This window comes from Dermacentor variabilis, chromosome 9 (genome assembly GCF_050947875.1).
Source record: "Dermacentor variabilis isolate Ectoservices chromosome 9, ASM5094787v1, whole genome shotgun sequence".
NCBI classification, from domain to species: Eukaryota; Metazoa; Arthropoda; class Arachnida; order Ixodida; family Ixodidae; genus Dermacentor; species Dermacentor variabilis.
This window is the reverse complement of record NC_134576.1, coordinates 120,085,242-120,109,838: the sequence shown is the minus strand read 5'-3', so window position 1 is coordinate 120,109,838 and position 24,597 is coordinate 120,085,242. Positions and strand designations below refer to the sequence as shown.

The following is a 24,597-nucleotide window of genomic DNA, read 5'->3' as shown; positions in this document are numbered from 1 at the left end:
CGCGGATTATAAAACGAATTACAAGAAGCCGCAAGGGCATGCGAGAAGAGGACACGATTCGCCTCGTCCAGGCTCTGGTGATCAGCAGAATAACGTATAGCATGCCGTATCACTATCACTCGCTAAACAAACGCGACCAAGAACAAGTCGATGCCATCATCAGAGGCGCGTACAAAACGGCCCTGGGTCTCCCTGTCACCACCTCAAACGAGAAGTTAGCGGCCCTCGGGATCCACAACACCTTCGCTGAGCTGTCGGACGCGGTTATGGCTTCGCAAAAGGCCAGACTACAGAACACGGCGGCGGGCAGAGCCATCCTCCACCGGACCGGAACGGCAACGGAGCTCCGTGCCCTCGATGGGCAACGATCACTCCCGCCAGAGGTCAGAGGCAAGATCAAGGCGAACCCGATACCGAAGCACATGAGTCATGAACTCCATGAAGGACGACGCAAGGCTCGCGTCGACAGACAGCGCCGACAATTCAAGGGTGACCCGTACGTAACGTACGTGGACGTGGCGGCGTACCCTGTAGGGGGCCTCTTCGCAGTAGCCGCCGTGAACGGGAGAGACAACTCCTTGACCCTCGCGGCCTCCGTAAGGGCAGAGACCCCAGCTGCGGCTGAGACCACAGCCGCGGCGCTGGTAATAAAGCAAGGAGACTGGGTAGGCAGGGAAGTCCATGTCGTTACCGACTCGCAACAGGCCTGCCGTAACTTTACGAACGGACGAACACCGCTGCTGGCGGCTCAGATTCTAGGCCCGAGGCTGCAAGAATACCACCAAATCACGTGGACGCCGGGTCACGCGGGTCTGGAGGGGAACGAAAGGGCGAACGCCCTAGCTCGAGCGCTAATCAACCGAGCGGGGCAAGGCCAATCGTCTCATCAATCCCCACCCTTTACCTTCATGCCCCTGCCATCCAATTACTGCGACCGACTCGAGATCCAGCGACTCAACCGCAAGATTTATCCTCCGCCTCACAAAAAGCTCAGCCCTGAAGATGCCGTAGATCTCCGACTTATACAGACTAACACATTTCCAAACCTACACAGATACAGTAAAATGTTCCCACATACATATCGCGGCATCTGCCCCTGGTGCGGCGACACACGCCCTACACTCTTTCACATCTCGTGGGGGTGCGAGGGCAAACCTCAACACTTAAAGACTCCTAGCACGTCATTTGAGCGGTGGGAGGTACAGCTGACCGGCGATACCCTGGCGGGACAAGAAGCTCTCGTCCAGCAAGTACGTCGAGCAGCCATGGCCAGTGGAGTCCTGGAATGAGGACACCACCCACTCGACCTCAAGAGCAACCACCTCGATGGTCCGAATAAATGTTTTTCTCTCTCTCTTTCACACTCCCCTGAGGAATCCGCCCCAGCCGCAGAACACAATTACTAGAGCTCAATAAAGCTGTCACGCTCATTCATTCACAATTAATGTAAATATAAATGTAAATGTAAACTAATGTAAATGTGACCCATTGTATTTGTACATCTAATAGATCAGTGTTTTCATATGTTGACATACTGCTGCCATGTGAGGGCCTTCAGGCACAGTCATGCTGTATGTCGCAGCTTTTCACCTTGAGGACCCCCAAGTTTTGTTGGAAATAAAACATTTTATTGATTGATTGATTGATTGATTGATTGATTGATTGATTGATTGATTGATTGATTGATTGATTGATTGATTGATTGATCCACATGCTTGCAGACGCTTACGCGAGCTTTCGCCTGCATAGCTCACCTGACAAGTGTAATTGGTCATACCTTATGTAGAGCCAGCGTATCACCTTTATTTCATACCTCACAGATACTTCCAGTCCAGGAGTGAAAACAAGACAAGAGCCGCTTCTAGTTCCTCCATTGTGAAAGGAAGATCCATGCGGCAGTTGCGGGAAACAGGGATGTCACTGGGGGCTGGAGAGCCTCGACCGGTTACCTTGCCAGCGACCCTTGCACAAAAGTCTTCTGCAACCTCAGCATCCGGTCGCCTCTGGAAGAGCTCCAGTGCTTTGAATGGGAAGCGTTGTTCAGGGAGGGAAAGCAGACCACGTACGGTTCTCCAGAAGTGGGAAAGCGGCTTTCGGGGGTCTAGCGACGGGCAAAACATTGTCCAGCGTCGAGATGCCAATCTATACATGCGACGTTGAATTTTCTTTTGTAGTCGTCTGGCTGTCCTAAGGTCTTCTATGGATTTTGTACGCCGGTAACGCCTCTCCGCACGACGACGGAATGCACGAAATCGCTCCAACTTTATATCCAATCCGTGTGCTTCGATGAAACCGTGACCATGCGCATGGCGTTTCGCATTACAGACTTGATTGTTTGCTCTAATCCAGAGGTCAAGCCCTCTCGACAAACATCTCCTATGGCGGAAGCAAAATTAGTCCTAACAGTTAATCGAATGGAGTTGCGTGGGAAGGACCTGGACATCCCTTTGATGACAAGGTACGTGTGAATGTGATCACCCCCATGTGTCTCGATATCCGATAACCATTTAACACATCTTGTGAAAGAGCTGCAAACGAAAGCTATGTCAAGGCAGCTGCCATTATTCACGGCTCGTATAAACGTTGGGTTGCCGTCATTCAGGAGTGTAAGGCCGTGGCTGCAGGCGAAGTTTGCAAGTCTTTGCGCTCTTGCATTTGTCCTTGTGCTTCCCTATGCCATATGGCACGCATTAAAATCTCTGATGATGACGTATGGAGCAGGGCACACCGACAAATTGTTCGTAAATCTTTTGGGATCAAAATTACTTGAAGGCGATATAAGACGCCTACAAGTGTAAACATGAGTTTGCCCTTTTTAATTGTTAGGCAAACATATTGATTGCCATCATGAGGCGGGATTGGCTGGAAAACATAGGTCAGTTCTCGACGAATAAAAACGATGACTTTGCTGCATGCATCAGTTGTTGCGGATATAACAGCTTCGTATTACGATAATCTGACTGGTATACACACGTTAGGCTCACATATGACAATGATTTGGAACAAATTTGTATATATATACTGAAGGGCGTGAAATTGTTCCTCTTGCGTTCTACTGGATGACTGAGTCTGCCTTAACTTATTCTCGAAAGAATGGGCGATGGTTGGCCATGTCTCCATTCGAGAGCCTCTAGCACTGGGCTTAAGGCGTCCAGTACTTTCAGAGCACTTCGAGCAGACGTGCTTCCAAGGTTCGACAGAATCACTCGAATGGCATCTATGAGGGGACGCAACATTGAAATAACTTGACGGCCTGCTTTCGGCGTGTCATCAGCGGCAGGAGTAGGCTCCCGAGCATGCTTGTCAATCTGTGCTTCTGTGGGAAGTTGCTGGCTAGGAAGCGCAGGCCATTCTTCCTGAGAAAGATTCCTTTCAGCCGACTTTCTTGTGCTGTTCAGCCCCTTCTTGGCCTGATTGGAGAATGTGGGTGCTACAATGGAAGGGCCCCTCTCCTTTCGTGTCTCTGCTTTTTTTGAGGAGTTTCGGTGACGCCGACGCCGAGGCCGGATCGTTTCATCAGCCTCCCTGTGCGAGGGCAGTCCCTATACGAGGCAGCATGGCAACCAGTACAGTTGCCGCACTAGAGGAAAGTAGCCCGGCAAGTGTCCTCCGCGTGAGGTTCAGCACACCGGGGACACAGTAACGACTTTGGACCGACCCCTTTGACAAGTCCAAGCCTAAAGCGCGGATGGCATTGAAGAGACTTTTGTAGGAAGGGTCGAACACGGTATCGGAAGTGACTGACTTTTACGTGAGATGGTATTCAATCGCCTTTGAAAATCAGTGTGACGCAGCGCGAAGTTCCAAGGCGGCTCACACGCGTGATGACAAATCCTTCACTTGCTGGTTTTACGATGATAGGCAAGTCCTAGTTAGGAATGGCGACATCAATGTCATAAAAACACTTGCTGTGGATGCATCGTTCATCGGGATATAGGAACGCACTTTTATGCGTCCTAGCTCCGAGATTTGCTTCAGTTTTTCGAGCGCACTCCCGTTGTAAACATCGACTGCGAGGACATTTTTGCCTGTATTTATCCGGGTGTCCTTAATTTCATTCGCCACGACCCCTTCCAAGAAAACAGATAGTTCTTGCTTGTTCAGCAATCGGAGGTTGCTTGAGGGTTCCTCGGGTACGAACACGATGGCGTGAGGCCAGCGTTCAGGCCTTGACTTCAGAGTCGCCGTGCTCGCTTGCGTTGATGTACTCGCGCTGACAGTCCTCCTTTTGGCCATCTTTCTGCGGACAGAGACGAAGTTATCATCTGATGAGTCTTGGCCCGACACGGAGTACAGCTCAGTGTCCTCGGTGTCACTGAGCACACTTCCTCTCTTCCTCGTGAAGGACAGCCTTGATGACCTCTGGCCAGGAGGGCCTCTGGAAGGCTCCACGTCCATGGCCACAGGACCGGGAGCCGATGCACCAGGAAATTTCGAAGATTTCGCCAGAAACTATAGAACACAGATAGAAGCGTTCTACCAAGAAGACATTGACACCAGAAACGAGGGCGACCTACCTGGTGAGGCCCTTCCCGCAAAACGTACATCCGCAGTATAACGAGGGTAGACGTAAAGCCCGTGCACGAGCCATTTGAAGAATGGTAGAGATGATAGAGACTCCGCTGTCTTTTAGTTTCAAATCAGGAGTAGGGAAATGATCTGGCAGTTTCAACATTGAGGTAGCCACTCTTTTGCTCCGCAGCATATCTGCGAACAGCTCACCAGGGGATTCGTCCAACGCTTCTCTGTATGTGTCCCAGCGGGTCACAGCACAGAATTGTCGCCCAGCAGTGTGAAATCCGGTGATGTTGGTGAAGATCGGAAAGTTTGAAACTAAAGAACCTCTGCGCAGCGCGTAGGAGAGCGGAGCGAAAACTAATGAGAAAAACGGGAAATCCATCTGCGAAAACTGAATACAACAGGATAAACGCTGTCATCCGTCGTCACACAAAAAGATTAAGACGAGTTCAATGGGCTGCTTTCTGTGAGAGTTTATCGGCGTTTACTCCCATGACAAGGATATGGGGAGTAATGAATAGCCTATCCGGAAAGATTCGCCTACACAGGCCATTCGAAGCACTTGCTTTAAAGCAAGGAAAAGATTTGCAAACCCTTGCAGAAGATTTTGCAGACGTATACACATCTGGCAGATCAGCAGGAGTATCGAACCCTCTGTTGTCTGAAGCATTCCATACCATGGATACGCCGTTCACCTTTCGTGAGTTGGATTTGGCGCTTAGCAAATTAAGAAGACGCTGTGGTGTGGGTCCCGATTCGATCAGCAATCAGATGCTGACAAATCTGCCATATGAACGAAAACGAGCACTTCTGGACATATTTAATCACGTCTGGAGCACAGGAGAGATCCCAGAAGCGTGGAAGACAGCATGGGTGGTGCCAGTGCTCAAGTCCGGAAAGGATCCTGAAACCTCACCTCATATCGGCCAGTGTCACTAACATCATGCGTGTCAAAGTTGATGGAAAGACTAATATGTACGAGGTTAACATGGTATCTTGAGCAAGGAATTAGCCTGCCATCATGTATGACCGGATTTCGTCCACGGTTGAGTGCCCAGGACAGTGTCTTGGATCTACTGAGCCATATCGAGCACCATCGCGTAGACGGCCTTTCCACACTCGCCATCTTTATGGACGTTGCCAAGGCATACGACTGTGTGCTTCATACAGGCATCATCAACGGACTCCGAGCCATGGGCGTCTCGGGAAATGCTCTTCGATTCGTCCATGAATTTCTCAGTGATCGATGTGTACAAGTTAAGCTGGGAAGTATAATGAGTGTCAAGCGACGCATTTCCCTCGGCGTCCCACAAGGAAGTGTCCTATCCCCCTTGCTTTTTAACGTTGCCATGGCCAGCCTTCCAGATTCCCTGAAAGTAGGTCGGACGGCAGTTAAAATGTCCATCTACGCAGATGACATCTGCATTTGGATCTCGGGGTACCAACACAAACGTTTGGCCCGGATAGCCCAGGCCGCAATCTCCACTATCGATCGCCACTTATCGACGCTTGGCCTATCCTTATCAGCAGAAAAATCAGCCTTCATGCTTTTCCCGGGAGTGAGACGCAGGTCAACACGTCTGACACTGAATATCAGAGGGCATTCAATTCTTCGTGCAACTCATGTTCGATTCCTGGGCGTCACCATCGACAACAAGCTACTATGGCGTGGTGCGGTCGAAAGTGTTGTGGCTGCATCGGTGCAAAGAATCAACGCACTTCGTCGATTGGCAGGTGTACGTTGGGGAAACAATCCTATATCCATGCTTAAACTGAACGCTGCACTGATAACAAGCCGCATTCTCTATCAGCTCCCTCTGATATCACCATCATCGAGTCAATTCAAGCGCTTGGAGGCAGTGCACAGAAAGGGACTTCGCTTGGCGATGGGAGTTCCAACGGCGGCTTCATACAAGAAAATCACTAATGAGGCAGAGTCTCTTCCACTCCGCCTCTTGGCATCTCAGGCCTTGCTGACGCAGCTATTAAGGCTGGGCGAGTCACGCGCAGGCACGGCGCTTCTCCGGCGGCTAAGATCAAGAACTCGCTCACATTTCCATGCTGCGCTGAACACCTTCCGATTTTTAGGATTGGAATGGCCTAAACGAAGTCGCCTTGGCCCGCCATGGTCTTTGCCGGACGTTACCTGCAGCCTCAATGTACCCCACCTACCGACGAAACGCACCATTTCAACTGCCGAAGCCAAGTTTATTGTGTTGGACCACTTGAGCACTTTGTTTCAAAGCCATCTACAAGTGTACACAGACGGTTCGGTGTGTGCACAAACAGATAGCTGTGCAGCGGCATTCTGCATACCATCCCTTGATGTGTCATGGTCTGGCCGACTGGATCGCGTAGTTTCCTCTACAACAGTAGAAAGCGCCGCAATCACCGCGGCTTTGCGGAAACTACGTGCCTTTTCTGCACGAGATGTCGTGGTGCTGACGGATTCCAAGTCAGCATTACAAAGATTACATCGGGGCCTACCTCTAGAGAAATTTACAAGGCAGTCTCTGGCACTGATTGACGACCTCACGAGCAAAGGATTTAACATAAGGTTTCAGTGGATTCCATCACACGTAGGAATTGATGGTAACGAGGAAGCTGACGCCCTTGCACGCCTAGCGCTGACATATGTCCCAAAAGTGAAAGCTCCAAAAGCTTTTCCAAACCCTAAGGATGCAATCCGCCTTCACTTTCGACAGATGCACAAGAATCCACACGAATCCTGTGTGACTCATGGATTTACACGCGAACAAGCGACGCTTTTATACCGCATCAGGACCGACTCCGCATACACCCCAGCTTGGTTATTCAAAACTGGGCTTCGCGCTTCCCCACTCTGTGTTTTCTGTGGTGACATTGGTGACATCGAACATTTCATTTGGCTATGCCCACAGTTTGACACAGAAAGAAAAGCGTTGGTCGTCAACCTGCAAAAAAGCGGTCTCCCGCACAGGACCTTTGAAGACGTTGTTTTCCCCGGAGGGCCCGCGACATTCAGGAAGAGAGCGCAACGCCTGTTGATAGCCTTCCTGCGAGACACGGGGCTCATCGACACCTGGTGACACATCCCTGATCTCAACTTGAAGGAGGATCAGGCGGAACAATTGCCGGCTATGTATGCCAGGCTAACCCCGCCTGCTTCAACATCACCACCACCACCACCACCACCACCATCCGCTGTCTTTGTCGACGCGGCGCAGTACGGGAACAGGAGAGTGTTCGCGTTGTCGGTTGTAGGCGGGCGGGGAGTGCTTCGCTCCTGGGCCTCGGTTAGAGCGGCCACCACGAGGAAATTGCAGTTGCGCTGGCCTTGTGTGACCCATAGCGTTCCTACGTTTACACCGACTCGAGAGACGCAATCAGAGCTTGCGAATCGGGTAACCTCGCTCGAGAAGCTGCTTCTGTTCTAGAGAAAAGGGCTTGCCCCGGTTCTCATTATATCACGTGGTACTCCGCGCTCATGGGGAAAAACGTTCTCGAGGGTTCCCAAACCTCAACGAGCTGGCCCACAACCATGCGGAAGAACTCACGCGCCGCCACGGTCTGGAGGCTCCGGAGGGGCAGGAAGGGACTCAGCAGAACGATCCACTCCTCACATTTAATGAAATTACTAAACATTACCAACTTGGTCGGAGAGTTTATCCTCTGCCTCACCCGAAGCTCAGTAGGGCTGTCAGCTACTCTTAGAATGTTGAAGACGGGATCTTTCTCGTCGCGGGGATCCCTCAGTAGGATGTACTTGGATGTGGACCCTAGTTGTCCCGACTGCAGTGAAACCTCTTGCTCTATGACTCACATGCTCTGGCGATGTCCCGCGTTGCCTAACAACTTTCTCTCCAACGAAGCCTAATGGGAGGAGGCTATCAGAAGCACGGTACTCCGAAAGCAACCCAGGCTATCCAGAGGGCCCAGGAAAGGACGGAGCGTCACGGTGCTCTGTCCTCTACATGGGCGCGGCAAGCGACTACAAAAGCCTCCCGTTAGGAGGTCCTGACAGTAGCTCCTCAGCATTCAATAATGTCGCTCCGTCCGTCCGTCCGTCCGTCCGTCCGTCCGTCCGTCCGTCCGTCCGTCCGTCCGTTTGTCCGTCCGTTTGTCCGTCCGTCCGTCCGTCCGTCCGTCTGTCCGTCCGTCCGTCCGTCCGTCCGTCTGTCTGTCTGTCTGTCTGTCTGTCTGTCTGTCTGTCTGTCTGTCTGTCTGTCTGTCTGTCTGTCTGTCTGTCTGTCTGTCCGTCTGTCCGTCTGTCCGTCTGTCTGTCTGTCTGTCTGTCTGTCTGTCTGTCTGTCCGTCTGTCTGTCCGTCTGATAAGAGCCAACTATAAGAACAGGCAAGTCAGTCAGTTTCCATAATTGGATGTGAACATCCATGGAGTGCAGGAGGGTTGGCGTCAGTAATTGCAGCCGCGCTAATAGCTTCGTATCAATCTCTTCCAGAAGCGCGCAACTTCCTGTCGTGCGGCAAGTGAGAGCAAACCTCGAGGTCGTAGCACTCACTTCCGAAGTTACCGTGCGCCAGTCGCAGCTGACAACGGGAAAGGGGAGGAAGTGAACAGGGCTCTAACAGAAACGCCTATTTTTTCTGCTAACAAGCGCGGCTATAAATTATCGCAGCTAAAGATACGCCGCGCTCTCTTACCGAAGAAACGCTGTTTGAGGTGGAAAGCAACTGCCTCGAGCTAGTTACTGCAATTCGCTGCGAAGTCAAGCTTGGCAGATCGCCTCGCGCAAACTGCGCAAGAGCGCCGCCTTGCAGTGCGGCTCTAGACAATCCACCCCTGTACAAGCAAAGGTCATTTCCAGTACCAGCATGGCCACCTCACCGAACAGCAAGTCTCCGTGGCTGGGGTCAATTTTGGCTTCGACGTTCGTACCCTTCTTGTTTCTGGCCACTGCGTTGCCATACTCAGTGACCGAGAGGGCGGACGAAACCACCACGTGTTCCGAGAAGCAGTTCAGGTGCATAACTGCTGGGAACTGCCTGTCCGGAAAACGTCAATGCGACGGAATGTCTGATTGCCAAGACGGATCGGACGAGCAGGACTGCAACTCAAACAGGGCGCGTTTCGATGAAGGATTCCATTGCGAAAAGGGCGGTCGGTTCATCCGGGCAGCTTGGAGGTGCGACGGCCAACAAGACTGCGCAGACGGCTCGGACGAAAGGAACTGTACCAATTCGCCGAAATGCCCGGAAACCGAGTTCGCCTGCAGGAACGATAGCCGCTGCATTTCGTCGGCTTGGCGATGCGACGGCCACCGCGACTGCCTTGACAGTTCGGACGAGGATGGTGCCATGTGCAACAAACGTTTTACCTGCCCTCCCGACAACTTTCTTTGCAAGTCTCTCGGTTCCTTTGTCTGCATCCAAACACAGAAGCGATGCAACGGTGACATTGACTGTGACGGCGCTGTAGACGAGAAGAACTGCACTAGACCCAAACCATCATGCCCAGAGAACGAGTTTACGTGCGTCGACTTACATCAGTGCATACCTGCAGCGCTGAGCTGTGACGGTAAACCGGACTGCGAAGACCGTTCGGACGAAGACTGGGTGGGCTGTGTGAGTGGCACGCCTTGCCCGTCGGGCCAATTCGCTTGTAGACGCACTTACGGGGGCTCAGTTACGTGCCTGCCTGGGACGTCCGTTTGCGACGGGCAAACGCAGTGCGTGGACGGCTCCGACGAAGTCGGTTGCGAAGACCGCCTCTGCGACGTGGGAGAGTACAGCTGCGTGGGAGGGCGCTGCATTCCGCAACAGTGGACGTGCAACGATATAGAGGACTGCCCAAACGGAGCGGAGGAATTCGTGGGATTGTGCATCGTGTATAGGTCGATTTGCCCTACGGCGGGCCAGTTTCCCTGCTATTCGCACAACGACAGCTTCATCTGCATCGGCGACGAGCAAAGGTGCAACGGGCACGTAGACTGCTCGGACGTCAGGGACGAGAGGCGGGGCTGCGCCAAGTGGGCCTCCCATTGTCGAGGAAACTTCTTCCGCTGCGATAACGGCAGGTGCGTACTGAAGCACTGGAGGTGCGACGGCGACGACGACTGCTTCGACGGAAGCGACGAAAGAGACTGTGCCGGTGCCCAGGAACGCTCCTAGAACTGCTCCATCGCCGGTATTTCGTGCTTCTCGGGTTCCGGACTGCTTGTCAGTCAACTTTCGGTGTGACCTCCGCCCCGACTGCCCCGATGAAGCCAACGAGCGTTACTCGCTCGTCCGCGACGTCCACTTTCATGTGAGGTCACCAATGTTGCGTGTCTTCAAAGGGAATGTCATTTTGTACGTTAGATTGTGCGCGCCGAGATCAAGCGGGGAGAAAATGCTTCGTATTGACATAGACAATCATCGAGGATGGTTTCTATCGTAACTTTTTTGTTGTCGAACGCATATGCATTCTCTAATGAAATTTTTAACAAAGTTTTACTTAACGTATTTTTCATTCTGGCCACCGCAACAAGTGTTTGCAATGCCAGTGTTGTAGGCATTGAGTGCCCTATGACCAGATGTTCTCCGTACTCCCAGTTAGGCTTAAGCCTTCCTTTCTTGTCCCTTTTCTGGCACTGGTCTTCTTTTAATCGTTTAAGCGTTCTGTACCAACTAGCCTAACAGCGAAATCTGTTCAAGTTCTCAGCTGCCCACAAACACCAAGCACCCCTTGCTGTTCAATTTCGTTGCATTTTGATCAAAAGCAGAAGTCTTCTGTTAAATTGATGGGTACCACTGTATTCGCTGCTTGACCAGTGATTTCGTAAGACATCGCAACAATCCAAAAGATGTACGTGTATAAGAAAAATACCTAACGACGCAAGCTAGCCAAATAGCTCTGGCGGCCCTAATTAGATCTTTCATTTGCGCTTGGAGTGAAATATTCTTTGTTGAGGGAATGTCTTTCTATAGATCGGTGCAGAGAGCTAAGATTAAACATGTAAGCCGCATCGCAGGACCGTGTCCCCTAAGGCGTATATCTTAATATGCATGTAAAAAATTATTTGAATTTCTGTCGCTGCTCTTACTCGCAAAGTGCAAATTTGGAAGCTTAAAATGGATTAAGCTTCCTGCAGCCAGCTGAATTGACGGAGAAAACGTGCAAACTGTTCTGGTGAACAGATTAGAAGAAATTTATTTGGCTTCCTTTCTCTTTCTGTTACAAGGATTGTACATTTCTTGCTTCAAGTACGAAGTTCCGTCGAAAAAAAGCTCGAATCTCTCATTACCCCCGTGAAATGACACTCCGCGTTATTTCACAAGGAGCCTTGTGATGTAAGTCATAAAAATCGGCCACTAGGATTCCTTTCTTCTCGCTCAATATGTGTTATTTGAATTTTGCGTTTCCAGGAATAAAAACCCTTTAGTCAAAATTATTGTGACCGGTAACATAACATGACAAATACAGCAAATGATCCGACATGACAAGCATTATAGGTAAATCAGTATTTGATGCCGTTATAAAAAGCTGGAAGAGTGCTTCTTCTTCTTTGGCCTCGGAAATATTTTTAAGGCTTTCGCTGCAAGTTTATTTAATTACATTGCAATGTAAACATTTCATGTGTGAAATAAATCAACTACGGCAATGGTTCAACTTTTTAACTGTATTTATGGCATCTTAAACAACTTAGACATTAACGCAAAGTGTAGTTTCTAGTTGTGCATTTCCGTTATTTCTTGGAGAGAATTTAGTTTTTTTGTCTTAAAGCGGGGCACAAATTAACGGCTCCGATATTAGTGCTTGTGACGTTACATGGCATCAAGGGTGTTGGGCTGCTGAGCACGAGGTCGCGGGATCGAATCCCGGTCTCGGCGGCCGCATTTCGATGGGGGTGAAATGCGAAAACACCCGTGTACTCAGAATTAGGTGCACGTTAAAGAACCCCCGGTGGTCGAAATTTCCGGAGTCCTCCACTACGGCGTGCCTCATAATCAGAAAGTGGTTTTGGCACGTAAACCCCCATAATTTAATTGTTTAATTTTTTGGCATTAAGAACATTAAAGACAAATATTAAGTCGACTTGGACTGTTTACATACCATTCCAGAAACCTCGTAATGTTCATTTCGTGCCAAGAAAAGACTTCGTTTACGAGAAAATTACATCTTAAGAATCCGAATACCTTTTCGAAATTCCAATCTCCCGCCACCCAACCGGGAAAATGGGGACGTTGCATACGCCATCAAACACCGTTTGCTGCCGTCGGTGAGTAAAATGGCGCCTGACAGACGGCGACACCGAGCCAAGACAGAGTAGACAGCGCGGCGGATCCGCCGCTGCAGCTGCTTTTTAATGAAGGGGCGTAGGCCGTACAGGCATTGATGCCACGGCATCACATGGAAGTTGAATTCTCTGCTACTTGCAGTTCGTGCGAGTTTCGCGAGCTCGCAAAACCAGCGCGGCATCACGCTATAACCCAACTAGTGAAACGCGAAAGCGTGGGCCGGTCAGGGTCGAGCGAAAACGAAACCTTTCGACCGCCCGCGTCGTCGTCGACAGTAATTTCATCGAGTTTTTTTTTTTTCTAAGGATGAAGTAGAACTGGAAAAGTAACATTTAATGTCATCTCATAATACAATACAAGGACGTTTTTTACAACGAGTAGTTTGGTACTAGTGACAGAATTTGACTGAGGAAAGGCTTTCGTCATCGAGCAAGTGCTTCAACGTCGTGCGGGAGTCTCTATGTCCTGCATTTACCGCAATTTCTCGATTATTAGGGTTCTATTCGCGATAATATTGACGCCTTAAGGATTCTTTAAGAATTCTCGGGCACTAATCTATGACGTTAGCTTGACTTAATATTCGCCGCAGGTCTACAGGTGTCACTGACCAAAAAAATTCAGTAAGCGCGGCGATCTTTACAGTTGATAGTTACAAGTTACAAATATTGTAACCGGATCTATTACGAGCCCAACTTAAGCACCGCCTCAGGCCGAAGATCCAACAGCACAGCCCTGCCCGAGCCCGCATAATAACTTGCATACCGCACCTATGATGTAGGGTATGTGCGTGTCCTTGCGATACCGGCGAAAGTTCCTCTGGCTACACTCCATTGTTATTACAGGAAAACGCAAGGTTCTTAAAGAAAAATTTACATGTTTGCGGCGAAGATTTGGCTGGTTACACAGAGCTGCTACAGCAAAAATGCCATATGGTTCTCACAAAAATTCACAGTCCCCTGAAGAATCCGCCCAACCCGCACAAGAACACAATTACTAGGGCTCAATAAATATTTCATGCTCATTCGTTCGCTCACATGCTTGCCGACACTTACGTGAGGTTTCGCGTGGATAGCTCATCTGAAAAGCGTAATCGGTCATATCTTATGTAGAACCAGCGTATCTCACATTGTTTTCGTACCTCACAGATACTTCCTGTCCAGCACTGAAAACACGACAGAAAACTCCCAGGGGTGCGATAGGCGAGGCAGCGAAAAGATAGCGTCTTTTACTCAGACCTGTCTCCTTGGCGTGCGCGTATATGCGCTTTTAAAGGCCGACGTATCGTAGTACCGGTTGGAAAACTCAGCCCTTTTCCACACGCTGCAGGCCACCAAACTGGACTCGAGGCTCAGTAAAGTACTGTGTGTCGTTGCTATTCTACTTTCGCATCCATTCTTGCTGCCCTCATTGTCATCTTTCATTGCTATTTTATGCCACCTCTCCTCCGTCCCCTACGCTAAGCAGCATGGTCAAAACGTGCTGCCTCAGAAGGCAAACCAGTTGGCCTTTTCGATAATAACTTCTCCTAACCTTCTCTCCGTGCTATTGCCGAAATAACCGGCAAATATTGCTCGCCACTTGTAGCATTGAGCGATAGGCCAGTGCACCCGTGAGCTACCTGATACTCTGCCGGGCAAGGTCTTTCTAAAGCGGAAGTTGACTTGCTGCCTCCGGCTGCAATCAGCTTTATTTATGGCTTGGGCCGTTACGCTGAAGTTGTGCTTACTTCTTGTGTAGGGAGAGTTATGTTACGCACCCTCGCGAACGCCTTGAAAAAAAAAAAGGATAATTCTCGAGCGCAGGGCAGATAGAATTCTCTGGCTCGTAAGACGCGAGTCCCCGCGCGAAAACCGCACATTCCTCGCCCACATCCGATGCCCGTAAAGAGCAAGCTCACAGCATTTCGCCACATCCCTGCTGCTTGGCTCTCGTTCGAGATCAGCGAACAAAAACACCCGTCAGCTCCTTACATATCGACCAATCACGCATCAGCAACAGAGTGACGTAGCCCATCCCCACCAGGCGTTACGGAACGCGTTGCAAGAAGGCTGGAAATACAGGGCACGCGGACTGCGCTGCGAGAGTCTCAAGAGCTCAACCGACACGTGCACGCGCTCAAGCTCGAGCCTTTTCAAAACCGTTCCGCAGTCCAGAGGCTTGCAAACACGGCGCCTCCGGTCGACAGCATCAACAGTTTTAGTGGTTCAGGCCAGGTGGTCACATTCCTCTAAGGTTTCTCTCTTTTTGAGCCCCATCTGACTGAGGGACCAGTGCCGTCATGTCTGCCATTCCCGCAACCCTCCTGTCTCTATCGGTCTTCCTCAGCGCTCTCAACACCGCAGCGACCTACAGCGTTCAGGTCGCTCGAAGATCGGACCTTTGCTTGATAAACGAGTTCAAGTGCGCAATCAACGGCAACTGCATCCGGGCGGCGTGTCTATGCGACGGCATAAACGACTGCGACGACGGCTCCGACGAAAGCGACTGCTCACGAAGCCGCCGTTGTTCGGTGACGGAGTTCCGGTGCCAAGACGGCCAGTGCATCTCGAGCTGGCAGCGGTGCGACGGCAGGCCCGACTGCGACGACCTCTCGGACGAAAGCAAGGCAATCTGTGGGTCCGGGGCTTGCCATCCGGATCACTTCGCGTGCAAGAACCGCACAGGCGCTTGTATTCCCGCCGAGTGGCGCTGCGACAAAGTTCGTGACTGTGCCGACGGCTCCGATGAAGAAGACTGCCCGGATGTGACCTGTTCGAAGGAGACGGAGTTCGCTTGCGGAAACGGCCGATGCGTCCCGCGGGCTTGGAGATGCGACGGTGACGAAGACTGCGGCGATGGGTCGGACGAAGAGAACTGCCCCTTCGCGAAATGTGCTCGTCGTCAAAGTTCACGTGCCGCAGCGGCGAATGCATCCGGAGTTCGCTACGCTGCAATAACCACCGCGACTGCCAGGACGGGTCGCGCGAACATTTTCGAACGTGTGCCCTGCAAGGGCGTGCCACGACGACGAGCTTGACTTTGGGATTGCCGCCAAGACTTGCGTTTCGATGAAGTCTCGATGCGACGGTCACGAAGACTGCGCCAACGGATCCGACGAAAAGGAGTGCGAAAGTACGACCTGCGTCAGGTACGACGTTTCGTGCGCTAACGACCATTGCTTCAGGGTTTTGACGCACTACGACAGTCGGTACGATTCATTGTAGGCCCGGTCTTGTAGCTAAGAAAGACAATCACTTCCTCCTGGGAGCTGAACTTCCAAGAGGAAGTTTTCCTGAACTTTCGTTGCAATAGCCCCGAGAACAGCATTGCATTGTTTTTGAAGAAATATTGCACAGACTGCCAGGCCCAGGTCATTCAGTAGGCTGAATAGGCCGCCAGAGCCCTTGGGGCTACGGGTCACCTAGGTGCGGTGCATCACTCCTCGCTTGATTCACAATAAAGTTTTCACTCCACCCTGGAGATGAGCCAGCTCCCACGAGAAGCGAATGTGTTCAGAGCGGTCAGTGAAAACTTCGAGGTTGCAGTGTGTGATGGTTCTGGAGGCTGCCAAAGCCAGTTGGAGGCAATATGGTTAATCTTCAAAATTAGGGCACACATCTCCCGGTGAAACTGAGAGATCATTCCAGAAGAGCTTGCGTTTCCAAGGAATATCGGTAGTGACAAAGACTGCACTGCACTACAAGCTGTCACGAAAGTACGCAGAGACAAACGCCTTCTCATTTGCACCTTCATAGAAACATATATAGTCAAACACTCTCTACTCAGTCGCTGTAGTCCTAGTGTTTGTGTACCAACATCTGAAGAATACTGTGTCGACAACTCACGCTTTCCAGAGATGCAGAGTTATCCGACAGCACTTCAGCCAAGTGATGGAAGGAATCAAAATTATATACAACTAGGGAAATATTGTCGCCTTTCTTATACCAGTTTTTATTTCATGGCCGTATGTTTCCTGACAATATCAGTCTTCGCGCCTGAGAACCTAACTGTTCATCTTTCGAATGCCTTTTAGCGTTTGCCTGCATTAGGTGACTTCATGATGGTCACTTCTTGTCGTTTATAATAGTATTGAAATAGAGCGTACAAGCTTTGTCAAGACCTCCCACGGGTTTTTGCCTTTCTGCTCTCAAACATCACCATTTCTTGGAAATGCAATGACGGGGAAATAAATCTGAAGGTTACACGGAGCATAATCAACTGCTCCTTCGGGGAGATTGTCCTCAATTTTGATTTGGACTGAATTTTTTTTTTTTGCGCTGTCATCACAGTGGGTCAGTGTGCTGCGGACGTAGTACATGCACCAAGTGTCTTGCGCACTTCCCTCAGTAACGCACTCACTGCAAGAAGACTCCGAATAGCGATGAGAACTTCCTGTTTTAATCTTTCAGGACTGTAGCTCTGTGTCCTCTACATCGGTGTTTACACTGGAAACAGGGTTTTCTTCCGTATTTCTTTCTCGGCAATTTTGTTACTAGAACAACATTGTTAGTGTGAGTATTTTAATGCTTTTACGTAGAGGAGCACAGTACTATATACGTACATGAAACTGTGTCTCCTTTTCGCAAATTTCGGCTTTACATTCGTAGAAGGTGACTTTCTACCAGTTCAAATTGTGCTTCTAGTTCGTGTGAAGACCTGCTGCCATTATTATAAGCAACGCGAAAATTGAAGGCTGCATGGAGGGCGTTCCACAGTGAAGCAAATGCAACTACCGCACGCACCAGCCACAGAGTTCATTCAATGAGCGTAATATAACATCTGCACGTCGACAAACGCCTTGACTGCGGCAAGGAGCACGCTTAACTGTTACACGACACGTTTATTTGGCAGAAGAAAATGAGGCCGATCTCCATGTCGTCTCACTTGGCTATGGCTGCAGTAAGTCAGTATAATGTCGTATTGTAGTGAGAAAGAATGTATCTTTCGTTTATTACTCTTAAACGTGAACTTTGTCACTTCTTTCATTGTCAAGTCTTGCGTTCTCTTATTTTACGCAAAAGCCATAATATATTATCCATTTCTGAAAAAGAAATACAATTCCTGAAAATAAAGCGGAAATTATACGCATCTTTCCTGACGTGTCGTTTCTTTCTTTTTTTTTCTTTCTTTCAATCGTAAGTGGCTAACCTCAGACACAGATCGAACTTCGAACGGTTGGGATTCATAGATTGCCCAAGTGACTTACATAAAGTACCATGTGTGTTTTGTTATGTTTTATAAGAAATCATGTGTGTTATGTCTAGCAAATTTGCTGGTGCAGAGTGTGCCTTTTGTTGTTTCTTCGCGAAGTTGAGGTTTCCAGAGAACCCTGGATTGTTGTCGAGCGCTTTTAAAGGGCATCTGCTTACTAGCGAGGTCACTTTCATACTACCTATACTTACTAATATGTATTTACTGGTAATAGCATGTACCTTTAAATGCTACTAGTAGTTAGAAAGGTTTAGGTGCACGTTAAAGAACCCTAGGCGGTCGAAATTTCCGGAGTCCTCCACTACGGCGTACCTCATAATCAGAAAGTGGTTTTGGCACGTAAAACCCCATACTTTAATTTCAATTTTAATTTTTAGTAGTCAGAAGAGTGGACTCACATTAATTATTTGTAGAAAGCGCCAGATCACCAAGAATAGAAATTCTATTATTACGCAAGCTTCCTGTTAAAACTACCTGCGTGGTAAATGCACGGACCATGTTGAGAAACTCGGGTAAATTTAATTCTTTCTCTCTCTTTTCAGCATGATGTTCGTAAATGATTTAAAATCAAACTCTCCATAAAACCTGCTTCCTTAAGAGATACATAGATAAGTAATATGGGAAAGGCAGGGAGGTTAACCAGGCTGAGCCCGGTAGGCTACCCTGCACAGGGGAAGCAGGAAAGGGGATTGAAAGAGGAGAAGGAAGAGAGAAATATCCGACATCGCTCATTGTAAGCGAAAGGAATTTTGAAGGCAGCAATATGCGAATGGCGCAGTGAAAGTGTTTGATGTAAAATGACGATGTGAGAGACAGTGACGTAAACGACAACTTCATGATGTAAAAGACAGCTGAAATCTGAAGAAGGGAGAAGTCAAACCATCCGGACATTATTCTTGAATTCCCACCTGGCTAGGCACTTATTTTTCTACTCCCTTCACTGGAATGCAGCCACTGATTCCTCACCTGACTTCACGCTTCTGAACATTTAACTTCTTGTGACAACTACGCTACCGCATGCATCTATCTACCCATTGCTATAAGCAAGGAGATAAGCCGCAAACATCTATTCGAATCTATTGAAATTAAACGCGGGTTGCTGACAATCTAACACAGTGAGAAACCTCACTACTGGCACTTTGCTTACACCTCATGTTCAAGTCCTTGGCACACCATACCTTCACTAAAAAAGTGTTTGTTGCTTTTGGAAACAGCATGCAACTGGTCTGTATTTGCGGCCATTCACCACTGCTATGCGTAAAATGTCTTTTTTTATCCATCTATTACCCACTTAACAAGAACTTGCGCGAAAGCGTGGCGGTACATGCAAACGTTAATGAAACTTCACACCGAGAGAAACGAAACTCTGCAAGAAAAGGCTTTCGGAAAAAAATTCCCGCTGCCGCGTCACCTATGGTGGCGAACGGAAAAATAGCGCTTACAGTTCATCTTTTCAAACAGAGAGGGCGAGCGAAGCCCTTCACGGGTTGTCCCGCGTTCGGGGGTGGCTACTTTGAAACTGCGTCTTTCCACCCATTTTCACTGGCACACGGGGCACATGCCCTTTGCCGAAATTTCTGTTGCAGGATGTTGTAACGCAACGTCGTAAAACTATGTCGTAACGCGAATGAGTAAGTAAATCGTTCCCACATGCCGAAAGGCTCAGCATATCTTCACGACTCCTAAAGCGGAAGCTTTTCAAACGAAGCACAACTTCTCCTGCGGAGCACGTCAACTTGCTTCCTGTCAGAAACGCAAGTATTTGTGTCATCCACGCATAGTATAAACAGATAAATGAAAGATTTGTAATCCCACTCCACGGTATCATAATGCTTCAAAGCCGAAGCAGATGTGCGTGTTTGTCGAAACATAGACGTCGTAGCAACGGGTGGATATACATTTTTCCCTTTCCTACAGGTTTCCTCAACATCGTGGGTTTCCGTATAACCTACCTGCCACATTCAGTGTTCCCGGTGCTTCGAGCGGTCGAACAATTTGCCCTCGCTCTACGATATCCTAGCTTTCTGGTTAGTTAAAAGCCGACAGTTAATCGAAGAGAGAAAAGTGCATTTCCTACTTGAGCAGGCTTTAACAGGTTGCGTTTCAGCATGGACTTTCCGAATGATGTTTTGGAGTGTGGAAAAACCGGCATTTTACAGGCTCGTGCAAGCACGTCATGTCTAGGTAATCCGATGTACAGAAATCGGTGCAACGTATGTTTAAAAAGTGTATCAATTTGACCTTTATACAAATTTTCTTTCCGTGAGACAGAGAACAAGCATTCATTTGTGAACTTCACTCCCAGGCAGCGCACTGAGAGGTGCACATCACGCATGAATTCCTGCAAATATTGACAAAAAGGACAATTTGTAGAAATTACTAAATATGGTAAAACGTTGACGAGATTAACTTGCAAGAACGTCCAACGTAATGGGTGAGAACTTTCTCGAAGGAAGGCGAAACGAGACACTAACATATCCCACATAAAGGTGTTCCAAGCCAAATCAGCCTGCACTAACTGGTTTGAAAATATGCCACGCCTCATTGGCTCATCAGGTAATGACCAAATACAGTTTGCAAAGATTCCGTGAAAGCGCTGAATGTAAAGCCTGGAACAATGAATTACTTGCAGCACTTAGAAGAGCTTTGCTGCGAAAAATAAATTTCACGGGTTAGCTCTGCCAAATATTCAGATAGTATGCGGAACGAATCTTTGGGCATAACACCATAGGGTTGGTACACATTCTCTCCAGCAGTGTGCACTTGATTGATGTGCATCCAGGTATTTTGGTGGCTGACAATACCATTCAATACCAGCAAAGTTTGTTGGCTTAAAGATCCATGAGCCAAACCACAGCCTAAACCTTGTAGCACTGTTATTTGTACACCAGAGAGGGTGGCGAATTCCTCTAGCTTGGACACCAATAGTTCTGATACTGAAATTGTCCGTACAAAAAAAAAGGAAGGGAGGTTGTCAGCATGTGCCAGAACTTTTACGTCTGTTCCGTAAAAACTGAAACCATGAATATTACTAGAGTGAATTACGTTTAAGCACAGTGATTTCTAGTAAAGGGTAATAAATAATGGCGGCAAGGGACACTCTTGCATCGCAGAGGAAAGAATGGAGAGTGGCTTGAACAGGTGACCATTAACAATCAAACTGGTTGAACAACCGTTGTGGCACATTTTCCCACCTTCAGACATAACGAAGCTGACGTTAGTGTGCTCGCGAAGAGAAAACGGAAAAGAATGACCGACCCTATCAAACGCCTTAGCTATGTCTGCTCGGAGCATTGCTAGATGGTCACGAGAAGTGGAAAAAGTTTTCGTTACTGCACGGGCGATGCGTATGTTCGTTTCCATTGAGCGGCGTTTCAGATCGCAGCTCTGGCGAGACCCAATAGGAATCGACATAGCAAATTGTAGTCTGTTTGATAATACCTTTGCAAAAATTTTATAATATACATTAGACAGTGCAGCAGGTTCCTATGCGCTTAGACAGATCGCAGTTTCTGTTTGTCTGTACATTTTGGAATGAACGTGGTGTTTTTCTAGTGAATTATTGAGGAAGAGTATCCCGATCAAAACCAAGTCTTGAGTGACAAGGGAGTAATTATGGTTTTAAAAGCTTTATTAAGATCGCGTGGAGCGCCACCTGGACCCGGCGTCCTTGATATCGGTAATCTTTCAGTAGCTAAATATTTTTCTTGTTTAGTGAACGAGTCACGACTTCTCTGTAATGTACCCGAAACCATAGAACACTGCCTCATTGACTGCAGGGACGTCATTTTGTTTTGGAATGTTCTCCAAAGGACATTTTAAAAGGATGTTGATGTAAATACACGTAGGATACGATATCTTATGCCTCCTAAATTTGAAGATGTGGCTTTTGAGAAGCCACTAGTCATGGCTCTGCGCAGTTTATGGAAAACTAGCATGTTTGATATGAATGCAGAACTAATTGTATCTCGGCAGTCACATTTCATTCAGATGATTTCACAAATGGAGATTTATGATTGAAGAGACTTCCCACGAAAGTGGTTTCCATTGCTGATGCAGTGTATCCTTTTGCCTCCCTCTTAGAGCGATGTTTGCTCTAATAATTATACAGTGATTTTCTTTTTGTGCTTGTAAACTGTTTTTGATTACTGTTTTGGACGCTATGCAGATACCTTACGTAAGGACGTATTACATGCGTAATAAGTTCCATCAAATAAAAAAGTCACCGACGTTTGCGATACTCCCTAATCTGATATTTGATCATGGCTGTATATGTGTTTTCATTTCGCGATATCTTTAGGCATTGTTCCGATAACCGCACTAACTGGCGGAGCCACGACGCACGACGCTATAGGGTGTCCCACATAACTTTAGCCAGAGATTAAAAAATAAGCAAATGCCACGTAGCTGGACAGAACAATGGTAATGTTGTTTGACGTCGCTTGGAGATACTCAAAGTATATTTTCACTCCGCCTAATTAGATAATTAGCCTTGTTAATTGCTCAATTCAACATCATAATTAGATGAAAAGTGTCAATGAGAAAATTGTGGAGCGGCATGGAAAACTCCCGATACAGCTTTCTATTCCTCAATTCGTGCTACATATAAGTGTTTTTGCGAACGTGAAAGAAGCCTGCAAGTGCACTCACAATTACCACGCGAATGGTCGCTTTACGCACTTTGCGTGTATTCGCATGCTTCTTTCACGTTCGGAAAAACACTTTTACACAGCACGTATTGAGTAACAGAAAGCTGTATCGGGAGTTTTTCATGACGCTCTACAATTTTCTCATTTACGCTATTCAGCTAATAATAATGTTCGAGAAGGTGAATAATTAATTAAGACTAATTATCTAAATGTGCGGATTGAAAAAAAATTTAGTATCTACAAGCGACAGCAAACAACATTACCTTTGTTCTGTCCAGCCACGTGGCATTTGCATATCTTTAAGCTCTGGCTAAAGTCAGCTGGGACACCCTGTATGTGGACCGGCAACACAGTTGCCGCTTCCCGGCAACTGCAGCTTATGCAACCGTAATCTTTACCGGGAAACACTTGTTGCGAAGGCTATGCCCGAAGGCGAGCTTTCTGGTTCTTTTTTTTCTGTCCCCCGCACGGCCGGTGCCGCAGCTGCCCCGGATAAGCGGACGTCAGCGCCATCTGGTGGTGCTTCAAGGTGGCTTCCTCCGCGTTCCTCCTCATGCTTCCGCTACATCCTCCTCCTCCGCCTACCTCCTCGCGCTCTCTTCGCTCTCGCCGTACTTCGTCCCCTCGCTGCGCTCCGCGTTCGCTCTTTCATCTCTGGCTGTGCTCGTTCGCTCAGTTACGCCGCCGAGGCACGCCGACGCTCAACGCGGGAAAGGGAGGCGAATATCTGCGCTCTAAAATACTCCTATTCAATGTAATTCACTGCTCGCCATTACAGCGATCTCACCAATACGCGCTCCATCGTTACGGGTTCTTGCTAACAGTTTACCTATTACCATTGAAATAGATCGTCTCTCATTTACTCTTATTCCAAGAGACACTGACCAGATAACTTCACAGTTTTTAGCCTCACTTTATCAGTGCGCAATAGGCGTATTTAGATTATGAAAGGGCAATAGACGTTACTGCCTCTATATTGTGGGATTCTATGTGATATATACTGCATCACGAGCCAAAGTCTAGGTACGCTAGCCAGCGAATGTTTTTATTTAGTCCGCCAATGTTATAATAAAAGTTTCCGAAACAACCAAGTCTAGGAAAATGAAACTTAAGATTATAACTATGCAACTCAGCAGTGAAAAATGATATAGCATTTCCGTAATTCGCATCTAATAGCACATCTGAAGCGGACAAATTTCATTTATTCTACATATATTGTGGGAATTTATCAGCTATTCTTTGTCATCTGTACATGATCATCATCATGTGGGGTTCATATGGGTTCAAATTTTTCTACTAAATCTGTCCGCTTTGATGCTCTAACGTATGCAATTTACAGTACTGTGGTATCTGCTCTGGGTGGAGAGCTACAAATTTGTAAACTTCGTGCTTCTAGTTTTTAGACATACAAATTTTCGTTGGTTCTGTTTAAAAACTCAGTACTTCAATCAAAATTTTGCTTGCAACAGTCACTAGGATTCCCCTTTCTCTCTCAGACGCAACAAATGTCATTAAAATTGACCAAGTGGCTATCTCAGAAAATCGTTTCTGCGATTTACATGTATTTGAATAGCCGTCATCCGAGTTTGGCACGAGCTCAGGCTTCCTTTTCAGGGCAGCTTCAAAGAAAGCGTGCTCTTGCTGCAAAGACGCCGTTTTTTTTTTTTATGATACCCGCCATCTAGAAACGATGGCACAGAATTAGTGACGCCAAACTCTGCTTTACCCTCATTTTCCTGCTTATGCTGAAAATACTAAAATAAAAGGCATGCGCTATCAATAAAGCTGCCTAAATGCCTCCTTGCATATGTTAATACTGGCAACTGCTGACATTATCGCAGAAAAAACACTTTACAGTCGATTGGGAGAACTAATGCGGACTTGTCAGGTGGCAACTACGAGCAGCTACCGTAGACGAACGGCTCCTCTCTGGTAATTCTTGCGGCACGCTCTACCGCGGCATAAGCGGGTCACTACTAACAAAGATGAACGCATCGATTGCGATAGAATATCATTAGTAGAT

The 24,597-nt window shown here is 48.1% G+C and overlaps 1 protein-coding gene across 1 annotated transcript in view; it reads left to right on the top strand.

Moving 5' to 3' along the window:
- Positions 1–9,207: 9,207 nt before the first annotated feature.
- Positions 9,208–24,597, top strand: part of LOC142558527 (uncharacterized) — a 37,820-nt gene continuing 22,430 nt past the window's right edge. The window contains exons 1-2 of the mRNA XM_075670661.1: positions 9,208–10,618; positions 15,000–15,745. Coding sequence (XP_075526776.1) covers positions 9,331–10,618; positions 15,000–15,745 — 2,034 coding nt within the window. The 5' untranslated portion in view covers positions 9,208–9,330. The remainder of the gene's footprint in view (positions 10,619–14,999; positions 15,746–24,597) is intronic.